Source organism: Mus pahari, chromosome 1 (assembly GCF_900095145.1).
Source record: "Mus pahari chromosome 1, PAHARI_EIJ_v1.1, whole genome shotgun sequence".
NCBI lineage: Eukaryota > Metazoa > Chordata > Mammalia > Rodentia > Muridae > Mus > Mus pahari.
Window position 1 is genome coordinate 112,743,471 of NC_034590.1, and position 18,649 is coordinate 112,762,119.

The following is an 18,649-nucleotide window of genomic DNA, read 5'->3' on the forward strand; positions in this document are numbered from 1 at the left end:
AGATGGGGTGGAGGGTGGCTTAACTCTTTGGGCCCTGTCTGCCCTAGCTTCTCAGGGCTGCCTGGCAGAGAGCAGGCCCTGTCGGGGGTCAGAACCCCAGGCTGAGCCGGCAGCCGCCACTTGGCAGAGTGTGTGGAAACCACCGTGCAGCTCTGTGCAGACAGTTGTGGAAACTTGGGCGGGCTGTCAGTTCGCCCAGCCAGCATCCCAGCCCTTTCTCCCGCTCCTGCCCCTGCTTCCCCAGAGCTCACCTGCAAGGCTACAGCTGTCATAGGAAATACCGTGCTTGTTTGGGGCCCAATGGGACTCAAAAAGGACCAGGCATGGGGCAGCAGGCATCACTAGGGTCCTCAGCCTCCCCCAGCTTAGCTGGATCTCTGCCTGCTCTAGAGGAACCCACAACCCCTTCCTACTAGTATTCTCAGCCCACTGGCACCACATGGTTACAGCCAGACCCACTGAGGTAGGGCACAGTGTTCTTGTGGCAAGCCTTAAGGCCAGGGAGGAAGAGGCAGGGTGGGTACCACCAAGCAGTGGGTGGCATGGGAGCTGCATCCTAAGGATTCTGGGCTTTGTGGTCACTCAGAGCCAGTCATAGGGCTTAAAACACAACTCAGAGGTAACTTATATATGGATATGTCGAGCTAGGAGTAGAATGTGCTAAGTCTCACGGAGCAAGCAGAGCATCTGCCATGCTCTGAGGAGGGCAGTGCGGATTGGTTGAGCTTCAGCTGAGATGATGACTGTGGTGTCTCGGTCAAGAGCTTCCAGGGGTCTAGAGCAGCAGTCAGACCAGGAATCGCCTCTACTCTCTGACTGCCTCTCTGTCTACAAAGCAGCACCCCTTTGGCTTCTCCCAGGGTTGCCATCACCTCTGCCTTTCAGTAGCAGGAAGGAGGAAAATACCTGAAGAACAACCTCCCTCTCCACACAGCCTGGTTACCTGAGAGGCCCCTGTTAGCTTTTCTTCTGTCCAATGACCAGAGGGCAGTGCGCCACTGCAAGGACCCCCTAGTGAATAAGTGGCTAATTCAAGGTTCTTTTGCTAAAGGAGGAAGTGCTTTGTCTTTGTCTGAGAGCAAACCCATGTGTTTCAGAGGGAAAGAATTCTGATAGGAACTGGGTGTTGGAAAGAGAGCAAGGAGTTCATAGACCCTTGGGGGCTCAGTCTGAGTCTTAAGAGGCAGGCTCACAGCAGGCCTGATCCCTGGGATAAAGACAAGACTGACAGGCAATCTGCAGAGCTCAGCTTAGAATAGGTCAACGTTAAGAGCCTCTCAGATTCCTAAGTGGTGAGGTCAGACACCAGAAACTTTGTGACCCGGTGAGCCTTGGGGGTGCAGGCTGGCATCACCGTTGTATAGAGGCATTAGAGCTTGGCATGGTGAAGCCAAAAGCCAAGAGGCACCCAGCAGCAAAGGTATGAAGGCAGGACTCAGAAGACCTGGGAGGAGGTGGTGGTAGCCAGCCTGGAGGAAAGAGACCCAGGAAATGTGCATCTTTGGAGTCTGAGGATGAAAAGGGAAAAACCCAAAGGCGAGTCTTAACGCCAGGGAAGAGAGAAAGCTGAGATCACAGAAGACCTTGTGACTCAACTAAAATTCATCTCTACTCCCTCAAAACACATAAGAAAAATGGCAGCAGAATCACCAAAGGGGGGAAATTGCTGTGTAAGTAAGCAAGTAAAGACGTGAGAAGAGCCTAAGAGACCCCAAAAGTTTGGAAAAGTAGATATAGATCTATCAGCAGAGACAACCATAGAAATGAGAACTAGAGACCAGCCTTCCCTAGGCAGAGCTACCATCAAAAATGATGTAGCTACTAGCTGGGATCCTAGAAGAACTTTATCCCATCCTAAGGGCAGAGCCATGAAAAGAAGATAGCTACAGAAGCTCAGCCTGAGTGGAAAGCACTCCGTCACTATCCCCCCAGCCCAGGACCCAAGGTACGTGCTGACCCCCACCCAACCACTCTACACCGTGGAGAAGCTGATCCTTTCAGCTCTGAACGTGACGGATACTAGGAACAGCTGTGGGTGGAGCTGAACACTTTGAAGCTGAAAAAGCCAACTTCTAGAATGTCCCACTGGGCTCCATTATTGTTTCAGAACAGAAATAAAACAGACATCCTAAGTCTCCTGAGAGAAGAATATAGGTCATACACAGAAAATGGAGAACCAAAAACATCAGGAAGTGAGCACATGCTAGTACACTAACTTCAAACTTTGGGGATGGGGGCGGGTAATTTCCAATATAGAATCCCAAGTATTACAGAAGACTAAAGATATTTGCCAAGATGCACAACACTCAAAAAAAGTTATCTGCCACATGCCTTTTCTCAGAAAATGACCTGGGAATGTGCTCCTGCAAAGTAAGAGGTAAAACGGGCGAGACCACAGAAGCTGAGGACCAAAACTGGAAAGAAACTAGCCCTGCAAGGACTCCAACAGAAAGAGGAGGGGAAGGAGAAAGAAAGGGAGGGGTGCTGATTCATTATCAGTATTCCCAACAGGATCAATAGAAAAATGTTATAATTCTTGCAGAAAGTTAAAGAATGGATTGGTGGCAGATGTAGAAAAGGGTTAGGGGTGTGGCACAGTAGTAAAGGGCTTGCCTAATATGTACAAAACCTGGGTTTGACCCCTAGTAATGAAAAAAAAAACAATAGCTGAACAAAGATTTTAAAATATGAATCCTCTGGGGCTGAAGATATGGCTCAGAAGTTAAGTACACTCACTGCCCTTGTAGAGGACCTGAGTTCAATTCTTAGCTCCCACATCAGGCAGTTTACAACCACCTGTAACCCGGGTCCAAGGGATCTAGCACCTTCTTCTGACCTCCATAGGCCTCCATGGGAACACACATGGCATATACACACATACACATAAATAAAAATAAACTCTTTTAAAAATATCTTTAAAGTAAACAAAGGATAAAGAAGATATCTTGGCAGGCAAAGGCACTTGCTACCAAGCTTGACAACCTAAATTTGATCTCTAGAGCCTATGTGATGGAAGGAAAGAACCAACTCTCACAAGTCATCCACTTAGGTACATAGATATGTGCATGTGTGTGCACACACACAAACAAACTCCTTTTTTATAAAAGGAAGAACAAAAGAAAAATAAAAACTAAGGCAAACCCAGAGGCAGCCCTTAACTACAGAGAAAACAGAAAACTGTTATCACAGAAGGACCCTGTGAACATAGTATTTAAACAGCAGTCTTTTAAAGCTACCTGTTTCTGTGGAATGCAAGTGCTAAACATTTAGCCTAGGACTATGGTATCACTACACAGAAGGGATGCTGAGGAAGAAGCTGTGGGACAAAATGGTGGTGGCTCATCTTCCACGACTGTCCCTAGATAATGCCTAAGATTGCCAAGAGCAGGAAACAGAGAGTCAAGAAATATGGCAGGAAAAACAGCTAGGAAAGGTGAAGACTCTCCTCTGGGAACTGTTGGGGACCGGAGATGTAACCCCCAGCAAGGGCAATTCGGAGATGGAAGGGCTTCTGGCATGCTTACATAGCATTGACGAGAAGCTTCTAAACGACAGGAAGGGAACATGAGTGCCAGAAAATAAAGAATTCTGCTGGTGGCCTGGTAAGAAAGAAGAGAGGGTCCAACAGGGAGCTGTGACTCAGAAGGAAAAGATGAGGGCATGTTAGGGTCTGGGATGGCAGGAGATGAAGGGCGAACCAGCCTTGAGCTCCGTCCTGCGTACAGTGCCCGGGTCAATTAGACCCTAGTTGGGAGGAGTAGACAGGTCTGTGGTCATGCGGGATAGGTCAGTAGTAAGAGAAGAGAGTTTGCTGACAGGTGTCCCATCCTTTAACCAGATGTGACAGAGGGACCCAGGTTCCTCCCGAAGCCGTCCTCCCAGATTTAAAGGTTACTTTGGGTGGTTTCCAAGGCTCCAAAAACTGGGCTCATAATAAAGAACTTGAAGACCAGGGGGACTGGGGCTTCATGGGGCCTGTGAACCACGCCCCGCTTGTCAGCATGTGCCCCTTACCCGATCCCTGGTGTCCCTGGTGAGTTCTTCCTCCCAGCCCCATGCACAGGAAGGGCGGGCTGGGAACAGCAGGATAGGCCTGAGTCCCTCATCAGCTGAAAGGGTCAGCCCAGGTCAGGCGGGCCCAGGGCCAACCTGAACCTTGTTCCTAGGTAGAGGCTTCCCCACCTTTTGGCTTACCTCCTGAGAATTATAGACCTTCCTGGGGGCCCCACAACCTGTTTGCCCTCAGCCTTGGGCCCCAGAGAGCACTCCACATGCAATTCTAGGCATGGCATGAGCAGAACAAGAATTTAGTGGGGTATACGAGATGTCCAGTACTCTGTAGGAATGAGGCAGTCAGGGCTCTGGCCTTATTTACAAGGTAAATCTCAAAGTCTACCAGGTACTTTTCTGCACAGAGTGTCTGGGATGTCCCCACACACACAGCTCAACCCCCACCCTGCCCACCAGCTTCTCCCAAGAGCACAGGAGAGCCACTACAGGATAGTATGTGTAAAGCCACAGTAACAGCAGCTTTCAGAAAGGTCCTTCTCCAAGATCACTTGTCCGACCTGCTCAACACCCCACAGTGCCCAGCATCAGAGTAAAGGCTCCTAGCTGCAAGATAAATGTCTGTCTTTGGCTGTGGGATGAGGTTGGGGGGGGGGGGTTACAGGACAGAGCAATCTCCAAGGTGGCAGAAGGCCATTGCCAGAGTTGGGGGCTGGGACATGACTGTGATGTGGACTCTGGACTACAGTGAAGATAGAGTTCCTATGGGTACAAGGAAAGGTGGTACCTGTCACCTATACTGCACGTGAGTCCCCCACCCCCACCCCACCCCACCCCAGTGCAAATCCCTCTTATCTCTGCTTAGGACAGGCTGCTTAGGAAAGGACTATCACCAGAAAGGGAAAGAAGATGACAGCAATGCCTACCACCACCTCCAGAGATAGGACATCTGTTGGAGGCACCTCCTTCAGGGTCCTGAGAAGCTAGGAGGATTAGCTGGGTGGGCAATGCCTGGACCTTGCCACTATAGTCAAGACTGATACAGGAGCTAAACCTCAGAAAAGTCAGCAGGGCCAGGATCAAGTCCAGTGATGCCTGCCACTCAGGGGTTGGGTTAGGACTTAAGCAGAGATGACCAGTGCAACATGGGTCACCCAGATCCACAGCAATCTGGATTAGGGAGGAACTTGATCTACCAGCATGGGGCTAGGATCCTAACTACACCCACTAGGGTCCCCACTGAGGTTACAAAAGGCTGGTGAAGTAGCCCAGAGTCCAAGAGCAGGTTCACTCCCTTTATAGCCAATACCTTTGGCACCTCAGTATGCCCTGCAGTGTGCCCTGCCCTCCATGGAAGTTGGAGATGGATAATCCCAACTGAGCTGGGGATCAGTAATGCCACTGTAACCATAGCAGGGTGGCCTGAGGCATTGGGAGTATCACAAAATAGGCAGGTAGCAGGTAATAGGCTGGACATGACTACTGCTAGTGTCCATTCTGAGCCTGGGAACATAGGGAAGAAAACCTGCCAAATATGTCCAGATGGGCTGGAACACTGGAGCCTGGCTTGAAGCCCCAACGACTTCCTGCTGGTCCAACTCTCCTTACCCACTTCCTGAACAGGCCATCAGAGGTGAGAGGCAGCCAGAGCCTAGCCCCACACACTCTGATCAGCCATGTGAGGACCAGCACAGGGCACCTGATGGGTGATTTCAGAGCCTTGTGTCCGTATGACAGGTCATGGAGAAGGGGTACCCAGTGTCACAGTGAGGAGGCAGCCCAAACACCAGAGCTGAGCATAGAGGACAGAGTAATGGGGAGAGAGAGGGTGGCCAGTGGTGTGGTGTTGCGGCTAGTCTAAAGTGAAGCATCATTGCTGGATGTGGAAAGATGAAAGCCAGGAGAGCTGGCAGCCCTTTTGTGCCCAGTCATTGGAGGGCCAGAAAAAGGACACGAATCTCAGCTTTCTTTATTCATATGTCACCCTCTAAACCTTGAAGATCTGCTTGTTCACTGCCAGCCCCTTTGGAGCCCAACCTCAAGATGCTTGCTTCTCCATTGGGTTCTCCCAATCAACAGAGGAAAGGCTGAGCCTACCTATGAGATACTAAAATTTCTGCCCCAAGATGTCTGTGGAGGTAGGACACCCTGTGTTGAAAGGAGTAAGGACAAGAGCTAAGTTCTGAGGCACAAAGGACAAGAGGAAACAGGATGGGAAGCCTTGTCCTGTCCCTAAGGAAGTAAGGTCCCCCACCATGCTCCAGCCAGGCCTCTACTCCAAGCAGAATACTAGGCCTGACCTAGCTGCCAGGCAGGAGTCAATATATTGAGTAGTTAGAAACGTTCCAACTCTGTGTTCCCACGAGTTTCCGGTGCCAGGAGAGACACAAGATTCTAGTTTCTAGGCCTAGCTAGCTACCCAGCCCCCACCTGCAGCCTTAGGCCTAGCTTCCAGCCTCAGGGGTCCTGACTTCAGAAAATCCCGTCTCAGAGTAGAAGCAGGAAGTAGGGGAGGGAGCGGGCCCCATCCCGTTTCTGCAGGCTGGGCTGGGGGCTGTCTGCCCACCTGGGTCAGCCACAGCTGCAGCTTGGATGACTGACTGGCTGAGTCATGGGGCCCCTTCAATCTCCAGACTGGGACAGAGTCTGAACAGCCGTGAGGCAGGATGTTCAGGCCCCAGGAGGGCAGGCACAGCTTAGAGGGCTTGGGACATCAGCTGGATAATGCTCACCTTTACCTCAAAACTTGCTGCCTAGCTCCCTGCTGCCAACAGGGTTATCTCCCTTCCAGAAACAACTCCCAGTTTCCTGGCTTCCAGCACATAGCCACACTCAGCTCCACAGAGCCTATGCCCAGCACCATGCCCACAGCCACAGGTGTGTGCATACACAGTGCACACGGGTAGGCCAGGCTCTTCAGTTAGTCCCCCTACCAGCAAAGTTCTAGATCATTCTAGCCTATGATTCTTATATCTCACCCTGTGTTGAGAGCTTACTGAAAGTGGCACTGAGTCCTTGACAGAGATATGATGGGAACTCCTTAAAGTTCAGCAGGAGTAGAGGGCCTAGAGGGTCCCAGAAGACCAGGAGGCCTATGGCTGGCAGGAGCCGGCTGATTGGGGTCAGTCAGAAGTCACTCTAGGTTAAGAGTTATGAGGAGCATGATGGCCAACAGTCGGGGAAGGGTGAGAGCTCGTAGATAAAATGGCTACAGCCATCTCTGTAGAGTGGCAATAGAGAATAAGGCACAGTGATTTGTATCAGGCAGGAGGGCAAAGGAGCATCCTGGTTGGAAGTCTTGAAGATCACTATGTTGAAGAGAAGGCCAAAGTCAGTCTAGGTTGGGTGGGCCATGAGATACAGAAGGCATCCTCTGAAGGCCCCAGATTCAAAGTGGAAGATAAGGGAAAGGAAGCCAGGAAGCAATCTGGAAAGAGAATAGTCTGTAAGGGAATCAGGAAGCCTTGCCCAGGAGGCATATCCCGGGGAGACCAGGTCATAGGTAGAAAACCTGGAGCAGGGGCAGATGCTTATGAGCTACAGGGGGTTTAGAGGTAGTGGGAGCCAGAGGCAAGTGAAGGGATCACTGAGGGTACAGCTCTTGATACTAGCATGTCATCCTTCAGTACAAGGGTCTACTTCAGGCATGCTGTAGGTACAGGGCTAGGGTTGTTCCCTGGATCCTCCTATCCAGCATGGGATCCCAGCAGGTCCTTTCAGGGAGGCCCACGGCATGTATAGCCACCCCGAGAAGCAAGTGCCCTTGGCATGTTCTAACCGGCGCCCTCAAAGCCTGAGTTGAGCAAAAACAAGCAAGTGGACCGCCACACCTGGATCGTATTACTGCTGATGTCAAAACTGCCATGGAGGGATACAGTGTCTCATGCCGGAGCTAGGCAGGGTAAACACCCTGTCGCTAGCCAAGCACCTGGTACAGGAGGCCCCAAGGAGAGGAAGGGAGGCAGCATTGAATGCCTTTATTTTACAGAATAGGTTACTGTAGAGAGCATGTAGATCCACACAACCTTGTAGAGACCATAATGAAAGCTGACAGCCATGAAATCCAGCACCCAGGTGACACTAAGGGACATGGGGCACCAAGCTCCCAGTACTCCTGGTTGTTTCTAAGATAGGACAAGGAAAGAAGCCATTAACTGTCAAGCCTTGTATGCACAAGATACTCAAGTATCTGTGGAGCATGCATGACTGTTGCAAAGGTCCATTTCAGGGGTAGTCCTGGGCTAAGGGAGGTGTAAAGAAAATACATCCCAAGGATGTAGGTGTAGCCGATATTGGGGGACCAAGAAAGTGCTCTTACAGTAGAAGGGTATAGAGTGACAGTGTTCAGACCAGGAGAGGGCTAGACCCCCTGTCCTCTGAGAGGCCCATGAGCTGCACCAGGGACCGGGGAAAATCTCAGATGGAAGCAAAAAACTGGGGCTTTGTCTCTGACAAGATGGGACTTGGAAATGTTCAAGCAAGGAGCATCTGGGGGAGGAGCTAGGATGACCTAAGTCAGACTATCCACAGAGTAAGCTCCTAGCAGCGTCCAGGCAAAGCAGGCCCTGGTCCGTGTGGCCATAGGGATGGACCCAGACCATAGTCAAGAGTCCCAGTAAGGTTTCTCACCAAGAAGCAAGGGCGCCGAAGGAGAGAGAAAGCAAAAGCCAAGAGGTTGAACATTTCTTTCCCCCCACCTGGCTCCTGAGGGGTGGGAGAAAATATGTGTCATGTAAACAGGATAGCTGGTCAGATGTGTGTATACGTGTGAAGGGCTGGGCTGAGAACAGCTCACCAGTGTTCGCATCAGCAGATAGCTCCCAGCATGGTTGGCAGAGGTGGACGTGAACAAAAGGCAGATAGAACAAGCTGCAGGTCTAAGGAGGCTAGAGACAGGAAAAGGGAGGCGAAGCTCCTTTAACAGCAGCCACAGACCAGCTTGTGTTTGCTTGGGACACAGGGTGTAGTGCAGGCCCAGGTGGGCAGCCCTGAACAACTGCCTGAATCCCATGTGACCCCTGTCCACCTACCACTATTACCCACCTAGTTTGGCCAAGGGCTCTGGCCTCTGGTACAACATGTTCTGTCTAGAGTTCTCAAGCTTCCGGGACTCCATCAGGAGAGAATCCAATGCAGGTGGGGCCTGTGCCTGACGCCAGCACAAACAGGGCCTCTCAGCCTCCAGAGTCCTTCTTCAGCCTGTCTAAAAGAATGTCCAGCCTGAGCAGCTGCTACAGAATCTGCCCATGGGGGGAAATGAGCAGACAGAGCAGCCGCTTCCTAGTCACCCTGACAGGGAGCTGCATCTGCAAACAGGACCCTTTGAGGCTGATGAGAACTGGCTGGTTTTTCGGAAAGGGTGGAGTCTCCCGTTCTGAGCCTAGGTCCCCCCAACCTCCACTGGCAGGAAGAGGCCTCCAGTATTGCCAGAAGCTAGGGGCTCTGGGACCCCACACCTGCCATTGCTCTGCTCCAGGACCTTTGTCCCCAAAGCTGACATCAGTTCACACAGAGCAGGGAAACTATGGGGTGGGCAGTTCCAAGCAACAGGGGTACCTAGGAGGGAGGAGATGGCCCAGTGTTCTGTACCTTGGGGCCACGTGATGCTAGCCCTGGGATATCGACTGTGCATCTGTGTGAGCCAGCACAGTCTGAAGACAGGGTGATGGGTGAGTCACATGAACACCAAGGGTGACTTCAGTGGTAGCAGAAGAAGCAGAAGGGAGGCCCAGTGACCTGAGCCAATAGGATCAGATGGGAGAGATAACGAAGGCTCCCAACTCAAGCTAAGGAGTCAAGAGCAAAGTCAACAGGGTTGCCTGGGAGGGAAGTATTGCTCTCATCACCCTGCAAGATTCCATCACAGAACCACCACCTGCAGCTCTGTAAAGGACACTCCTGGCCTCCCATACCAAAGCCCCAGGGATTAAAGCTGGGAGCCAAGTGTGTGGTCACAGGCTTGGGAGACTGAGGCAGGAGGATCATAAGTACCAGGCTGGCTTGGTTTACATAGTGAAACCCAGGATAGGAAGGGAGCTGTTTACAGTGAACCCTAGAAAACCATATTGCTGAGAGCTTTGTATGTAGAAAAGACACCCCCACTATGTGAAGGATCAGCCACTACAGGGAACCCTGAAGCAACCACACACACATAAAAGATTTAAGGGTAAAATACAAACCTAAAAATCACCCAAAAAATTCACATTGGACTGAGGAAGAGTGATCCAAGCACACCCTGGTTTGGAAACCATGAAGAAAATACAAAATGGATGGTACTTCTATTTGGAAAAGCAATGGTCACCATCATTGCAGACACAAACCAAATGCATACACTTGTGATCTACATGTCAAAAGATAAGCCTTCACATACAAAGAGCCTTTACAAATCAATGAACATGAAAGGACTTGCCAACTAACCTCATTGGCCTTTGCCCAGGCCTTTCTAGGGAGCAGGGCTCTTGGGGGCTTCCACCCCCCTCATCCAAGAGAAAGGCCAGAGATTAATTAACTCCCTCCACAAATATTTGTCCTGGATCACATGAGTTTACTAAGCACCTACTGTGTGCCATACATTAAAAGACCCTAATAATAAAAGTCCCTAATAATAGGGACTCAACAGGAATGATGCACTCAGGACCTGACCTCAGGAGCCTCAAGTTTGAAGAAGAAACAATAAACAAGTAAATTAATAAACTCAGGAAGTCTGTGGAGGGGCAATGGTCACAGAGTGTGCTAGGGGAAGTGAGATAAACAGAAGCCATGGGCATTTGAGTTGAAAGTCTACAAAGAAATGTAGAGTGGGATTTCCAGGCAAAGGGGCCCAGGAGTGCAAAGGTCCTTAGGTAAATGGAGGATGTATTCAGGATCTGTGAGAGGAAAGGGCTGGAGGGGGGCTGCAGAGGGAGATGGCGTTCACTAGTGTAGTGGAAAACCTGAGAAAAGGCACAGAACTAAGCACAAAGGTCAGCCAGTGCTGCCTTAGAGCAAAGCAAGGCGAGGAGCCCAGGCACCTGGGTCAGAGGTGAGGCTGCGGGCCTGGCCACGCCCTGTCCGCAGAGGTTGGAAGAGGCTGGCTGTATATGAGTATGTGTGTGTGTGTGTGTGGAGTTGTTCGGGTGCAGGCCTACATGACAAAGCCTCTCCAAAGTCCATATAAAGTAAGCTAAGTCTCCCAGACAGAGCCCAGGGACTGAAACTGTCCTCCTGTGCGAGGAGGCTCTTGAGGAGTAACTGGCTGGGTGAATAGTGAGGGTTCCCACCACATCTCAGTCTTGGGGTGCTCTTTTTAGAGTGCCATGTCCCATCTGGTGTGGCTGATGAATTCACTCTAGTGTTGCTGGTCATCAGGAATATTCATTTGTTGGCATAAATAATGTATCTGGTAAGCTGGCTGTGGCAGGTGTTTATCTGCATAAACAAGACTAGAAGTCGAGTCATTATTTCTTGACTTTTTTTTTTTTCCTTAGAGACAGTGTCTCTTTATATAACCCTGGCTGGCCTCGAACTCACAGAGATATGACCACCTCTGATGGGATTATGGTGTATACCACCACACCTGGCCTTTTTGACCTTTGTAAAATGAATAACTGAGGTTGAAGACATTAAGCTTTATTAACTGGAGGCCCTGGGATTGGTACAGAGAGTCCCTGTTCTATATGGCCTAGAAACTTCCAGCTCGGCCCCTGCCTGGATTCTCAGGTATGCTTAGCCATGTGCCCTGTGGATCCCGGGAGCCAAAGGACAGAAGGCCATCTTGTCAGCCAGAGATCCAGCATGCAGGCTTTTCTACAAAAGTTGGAACACTGAAGCGAAGTCATAAATACAATAACTGGAAGCACAGCCTCTCTCGGTCACTGTGCCTAATGTGAGTTCGCATGCACTCCACAAGACCAGCCTTCATAAGTTCCAACTGACCATGTGCAGTTAGTTCATGGGAGTTCTCCACGGTCTCACCATGCAGATGCATGTTGGGTGAGGATGGGCCCTGTGGGCAGCACTCCTTCCCCTACAGCACTCAGATAGGCGAAACTACCTTCCTTCCCCTCACGCTTAGACTCTGGAATGAAGGTGCTCACATGTCTAGCATTGCCTGTGTCCTTTCGTGAACTTAAAAGAGTACTACAGCAAGTGTGTGCAGAGACCCGAAACTGACAGGGCCCAGTTCCAATGAGAGACACAGGTGACTAACAAATGACAGCTGGAACCCTAAGGAACCCATGACTACGAGCTGACAGGGACACGGCAGAGGAAAGAAAGAGCCAAGAGTGGAAAGCCCCGAGACAGGCACACGCTGCCATATTTGAGGAACAGTGGGAGGCTTGGAACCAAGGGAATAAGAAAGAGAAAATGTCACGTGGGAAATGGAAGTAAGTTACAAGGCGGCTCCTTGGGCCAGCAAGACAGTGATGTTTTGTGTTTACAAAGGACTATCATGCATAAACGCACTGAAGTGAGCCAACCAGTAGACACTACTGTAAGAGTCCCAGAACTGGGGATAGATAGCTGGGCTGGGATGAGCTGGTGAGGATGGAGCAGCCCAGCTGTGTCAGGGGTCCTGGCCTCCTGCTGAAGGGATTCTGAGAGACAGGAGGAAAGTTACATTGCAGAAGGCCAGCAAAAGGTTTACAAGGAGGAAATGGCCTTGTAGAAGCCCCACTACGTACCCGCTCTCTCTGTCCCTCTGGGGGGGGGGGTGTTTAAGATGAGGACTACCTCCTGAGATGTGTGTGAGCTTGTTTGTGTTTAGAAAGGACCATCATGTATAAACCCACTGGAGCACTGGTACTCAGTACATGCTTAATAAAGGTCTACCGCTCATTGCTCTCTTGCAACCTGCCTCCCAACTTCTGCCCCAGCTCTTCCTTCTCCCATAGGACCCTAGGCAGACTTCTTTCCTTCTGCGAAAAATAGGATCATACTTAGCCTAGACAGTTAAAGAGGAGCCTTTCTGGTGGTGGTGTCAGGATGATGGGGAGAGAGAGAGCAGAGATGAAGTGATGGGCAAGCAGCCTAGGGGGGGGACTGAGGATCAACAGGCTCTCCCAGGCATAGTTGCCTGATCCATAAGATGCAGAAATGGAGGCCAGTGGGAACAGGGTCAACTGACGCAGCCAGGGAACAGCCCAACTGGGCTCTGGGTTCCTGTGTTCCCTGCCTTCTCTCTACACCCCACTGTCCAACTCCCCACAGGCCCTTCTAGTGCCAGGTTGGCATCTGATGACTCTTTATTGGGTATCAAACATGTTTAATATGGCCCTGAAATTAACCCACCAATGTTGCTCAAGTCACCAAAGGCCATCCTCTCATGACCCTGAGCTGACCAACAAGGATGCCCAGCCTGAATACATCCCAGAGCCTTACAACCTGGTATCCCCACCCCAAGTTAAATTGGTTTCAGGGGCGGCGGGGGGTGGGTGGGTGGGTACTGACCAAGGATCAAGGCTGGGCAGGTTCTGCAAAAAAAAAAAAAAATCTAAAAAGACTCTTCAAAATTTTCCTTTGAAAACAAATTCATAACCACATCAAACAGGAATCCCTGTCGCTTTGAGTCTGATCACCAGCCGCCGCAGGCTCTCTAACTAGCTGTTATTCTAATTGCTTTTTTCTCTTCTGAGGCCCACAGAAGTCATCTATGGTTTCTCCTTTGGTGAGCAGAGATGGGGCACAACAAGGCTTTTGTCTGCCTTGCCCTGTTAATCACTATCAAATTGCAAACAGTGATGAGATCTGAGATCTTCAAAACTGATCTGTTCCTGTGGCTCTTGGAGAGCACCAGCCCAGAGCCCAGAGCTCAGAGCAGATCCTCTCTTCCCTGAAGGTGGTGGCACCTCTCAGGGTGCCTGTTGTGACGTGGCTCCCTGCCTTCACCTACTCGGCCCTGGGCACCAATGCTCACAAGCTCTCTAGCTGAATTCCAAGCGCCAAAAGGAGAAAGTAGAGCCAGGTGGCTTCAAGAACAATTGCTAAAAGGTTGTCTTTGGAGCTGAGTTCTGGGCTGGGGAGCCACCATACACCAGGCCACTACCCTTCCTGCAGTGGCCCAGCAGGACCCAAGACAAGCTTGGGCATGAAGGGCCTCTCTATATGCTACTCTGGGAGCCTATGTGGCTAGAACGGAGGCAGAGCCCAGAAGAACAAGCTAAGACCAACCACCCTGTGCCCTGCCCTCAAGGCAAGAAGCATGGCGGGCAAGCTCCCCAGGGTCCTTGGGCAACACATCCAGTGGACAGCAGCATGTTCCACTTCCTGGCTAGAGAAGCAGAGTCAACAAGGAGCATGCATGGCCACATCTCTGCATCAAGCAATCCCACCTCACAGGGCAACCCCTGACCCCCAAGCTTTGCTAGACAGATGAGCCAGCAAGCACCGGGGCCAGCTACCAAGATCCAGGCTAGAGCGTAAATGAAGTACAGACTAACTGCTGGCCGACTCCCTCACAGGCCCTTCTGTTGCCAGGTTGGCATCTGATGGCTCTTTGTTGGGTATCAAACAGTTTTAATGTAGCCCCTGAACGTAACCTATGAATGTCCCCCAAAGGCTATCCTCTCACAATCCTACAGAAGATCCTGAGCTTACCAGCAAGGATCCCCAGGTTGAATACGTTCCAGACCTTGCACCTTGAACCCAAGCCCTGGTGTCCCCACCCCCAGGCCAAGTTGGCTTAGGCAATCTGGTCTGAACAAGGCCAGAAAAGCTTAAGAACTCAGCCACAAGTTCCTCACCCATGACAGCCAAGGCAAGCAAGAGATCCTATTTATGGGTAGCTAGACAAGCTAGGAAGATCTTGTGGATGGCCAAGAGGACCCAGAAGGGTCCCACACATGACCATGAAATCCAGGGAAACTCTCAGGCAACTGGAGAGTTGAAGGAGTGGGCACATTTAAAGGAGCCCTTGCACTGTTTCCTGTCTTCACAGGCCTGTCAAGGTGACAGTGGCACAGTGAGGTCCCAGGCTCTAGACCCTCTTAAGACACTAGCCCATATCCTGCCCCTAGCAGCTTGGCCATAGGATATCTTTGAACCCACGCAGGCTCCTCAAAACCCCAGTTGACTCAAGTGGCATCCATGGGGTCATTGTGAGCTTGGGAACTGTCCAGGGAAGCTTCAGGGACACCCTTGATTAGCACACACAGGCTTGATAGGCCCTGTGGCAGCTGTCCCATAGGAGGTTTCAAACAGCCCCACCCCCACCCCAAGAACTCTCCTTAAAGACTCTGCCCACTAGCAAATGAGATGTGTCCACAGGTGCTCAATTGTGGGTTAGTAAACATTCATGAAGCCATCCATCTCCATGAGCCAACTGGTGCTTTTCTCCTGCCTACTCAGATTAGCTGGGTGTTTAAGTTCGCATGAAGCTAGACCAAAACTAGTCTCAGAGAACCTTCCTTGGGTACAGGACTCACCGAGGCCTTGGACAGGTCATGAACCCTGGCTTCACCTGCCAGGATCAACCTAGCTTCAGCTTCCAACCCCTGTACTCTTAAGCCCTGAGCTTCAGTTTCCCCATGGGAGCCCTCTAGCCTGGATAATCCTCCCAGCCCTTTCAGACTACAAACAAGTATTAGGACAGAGAAGCCAGTACTGAAAGCATCAGAAGCCTGCCTGGGACACAGACTTCACTCACGACACACACTTGTCCAGGAAGATGGGATCCATTCCCTGCCTGCCTCTTGTCCTCAGGGCCCTCCCTAGCTATCCAGGCTTTGAGGCCAGCGGTCAGCAATTGGCTGAGTCATTCCATGGTTTTCCCTAAAGCAGCTTTGCAGGTCTGACCATATGACATCATCTGTCAGAACCTCTGGCTCCATCCCTGCATTGCAGGCGTTCCCTTTACACTAGGTCCCAATAGAGACATGAGGGAGACCCCTGATGTACTGACAGAGCATGCTGGAGGAACCACCCCAGGTGCTCAGCAGCCGAGGTCCTCTCTCTTCCAACCCCTGCTCTATTGCTTCTGTTAGGTAAGTTCCTGTATCCCCACCCCCAGAGTCTTCCAGCTGCCCCTGGAACAGCCCCTGCTTCCTAGGTTATTGTGCTAGGGGCTCTGGCCTCCCTGGACAGAGGGTGTTCTCTTCTGGAAGAGAAAAGAAAGTAGCTGAGCATTCCAGGCCCCCAGGGCTGGGCTCCAGCCCCTTGCACAATGGCTCCTTCTTCCTAAGGAGTTCTCCAATGGCTCTTCATTGTCTCCTACAAGCACAGCAAGTGTGGCCTCTGTCAAGGGCCTACTGCCCTACCTCTGTCTCCCCTCCAGTTCCTTAGCTACCCACCTAGTGCTTAGAGTAAAACAAGCCCTTTACAGGCATGGGGTAAGAACCACACAGTCAAGAAATCTACTCAGTCACTGCCCTGACCCATGGGGACCTAGAAAGGTGGTGATGTCCTAAATTAGTACCCTTGAATTATCTTTGAGAGTGGACATTGTTTCATGACCCACCCAGCCTCTGCCTGCTCAACTCTGAGCTGTCCCAATCCCTCTCTCCGGGTGCCAACCCCTCCCACAAAGCCCTCACACACACTGTGTAAGGTTCCAATCCCATCCAAGCTGAGCAGATAGCTTGGGACTCTGAGGTCCCACTCATCATGCCACCGGCCCTACCAGCACTTGGCCACAGGAAGCCAGAGACTGTTCTAAAAGTTCCATAAGGTTTGTCCAGAGTCTCAAAGACCAAAAGGCCTGGGAAGGGGCTAAGAAGTGACTCTCATCCACTAGGTCTACCCAGAAACAAGAGATAACTGCTAAGCACTCCCAGGATTATGCATGTATGGACACACACAAAAACTCAATACTATACTGCACCCCCTGTACCCCAATAACTGAGACACACATGAGGGTGGCCAGGGGCTTCTAGGCATGGTACACACATCAGTTCAACCCACAGCTTTAAGGACATGTAACATACTCTCTTTCAGGTTTTGAATGCCAGGCCCTAAGATGGCCTGCACTAGGCTGTCCCTAGCACCAGGTTCATTTCTCTTTCTGTCCCTACAGGTGACACAACTGGACCAGAGACTGGTGATCATCACAGACATGCTCCACCAGCTGCTGTCCCTGCAACAAGGTGGTCCAACCTGCAATGGCAGGTCACAAGTTGTAGCCAGCGATGAAGGTGGCTCCATCAACCCTGAGCTCTTCCTACCCAGCAACAGCCTGCCCACCTACGAACAGCTGACTGTGCCCCAGACAGGCCCTGATGAGGGTTCCTGAAGGAGCTCAGAAGGGAGGTCCAGGGTAAACCCCCCACAGGTCTGCCCTACCTCCCTCTCAACAGGGCCACCCACCTGGTTCTCACCCCCTTGAAGGCTTGATATGACAGCCTAGCTCCCTAAGGCCCTGAAACCCATGGGTCAAGCCACCGGCCTGGATCTGGAGCTCACCAACACCCCTCTGCCCAGCCAGTAGGAACTAGAACTTGTCTGGGCATGGGGTTCCTCCCGGGCCCCTATCAAGATGTTGATGCTGCTCTCCTGATGGCTGGGACATAGGGATGGGGAGTATATGTGTAAATCAGGATGCAGCTCAGGCAGAGGGAAGTCCATCCAGGTATGCCAAGTGGCTTCCTAAAGGGAAACAGGAAGAATCTGGAAGAGTCTGGGGTTTCCACCCTCAGCCCTGAATCCAGAGACCAGCAGAGAATGTGCAGGGCAAGACAGGCCCAGCCCACACTAACTACAGGCTGTAGCCCAGTGGGGGCTCGGCAGGCCAGAGCCTGACTCCTTCATTCTCTAGTGATGCTGACCACAACAGGATACTAGAGGGATTTCCAGCTTCCCCTGCCACAAAGGATATCCCAAGCAAGGGAGTGTCCACTGTCCACCATAGCCAGGTATGAACTGACAACTTCTCCCCTAAAGTGAAGAGCAGAGCCCTCAAGCCCTATGAGCCCCAAAAGTGCAGCCAGCCTCCTTGCTGGTCAGAGGTGCTGGATCAATGCTCAGACTCCAGCCTCCTCACGCCACAGCAACATTAGGGGCATCACCGATTCTTCCAGGATTGGTTCCTTGGGCATCACACCTCACAGAAATCAAGATAATTTTTGGTGATTCAGACTCTTGTGTTTTAATGAATTTTGTAGTATGATCTTGATTGAGAGACTTTACCAAATAAAGTTGGGACATCCCAGGTTGATCTTGGCACAATGCTTACTTCTGAGAGTGTCTGAGGGAATCTTTAGATTAACCTAGCACTCATCTTCCACCCTCTGCCCTACTCTACCTTCCTGTCTCCTGTTGATCCCCACAAACAATCTCAATCATTTTGTGGACAGGATCCTGAAGTTCCCTGGGACCCAGGTGCCCAAGTGGCCATGGAGTGAGAATGATTGGTTGGTCCATGCAGAGAAGGTTCAGGCTCCAAGGGCTCACAGGAACCATGTCAAAGGTTGAGCTTGGGGTATCCCTGGGGCTTCCACTCCAAGTATCCCTGTCTACTCAGTGTGATCAGGATGTAATTTCCTCTAGATTCCCAGAAGACCCTGAGCCCTAGAAGTAGCTGAACCTGCGTCAGGATCTGACTTACATACTGGATATACTCCCAGGAAGTCACCATCAGACATGTGCCAGGGACTCTCATCTGTCCTTTCCAGCCAAGATGGCTCTCACTGGTGACACATTCAAGAGTGCTTCTTTTCCAGGACCAGCTCCC

The 18,649-nt window shown here is 51.2% G+C and overlaps 1 protein-coding gene across 1 annotated transcript in view; it reads left to right on the forward strand.

The window, feature by feature from the left end:
* Kcnq1 (potassium voltage-gated channel subfamily Q member 1) overlaps window positions 1–18,139 on the forward strand; it is a 340,852-nt gene extending 322,713 nt beyond the window's left edge. The window contains exon 16 of the mRNA XM_021200906.1: window positions 16,997–18,139. Within this exon, the coding sequence (XP_021056565.1) occupies window positions 16,997–17,212 (216 nt within the window). The 3' untranslated portion in view covers window positions 17,213–18,139. The remainder of the gene's footprint in view (window positions 1–16,996) is intronic.
* The last annotated feature ends 510 nt before the right edge of the window (window positions 18,140–18,649 follow it).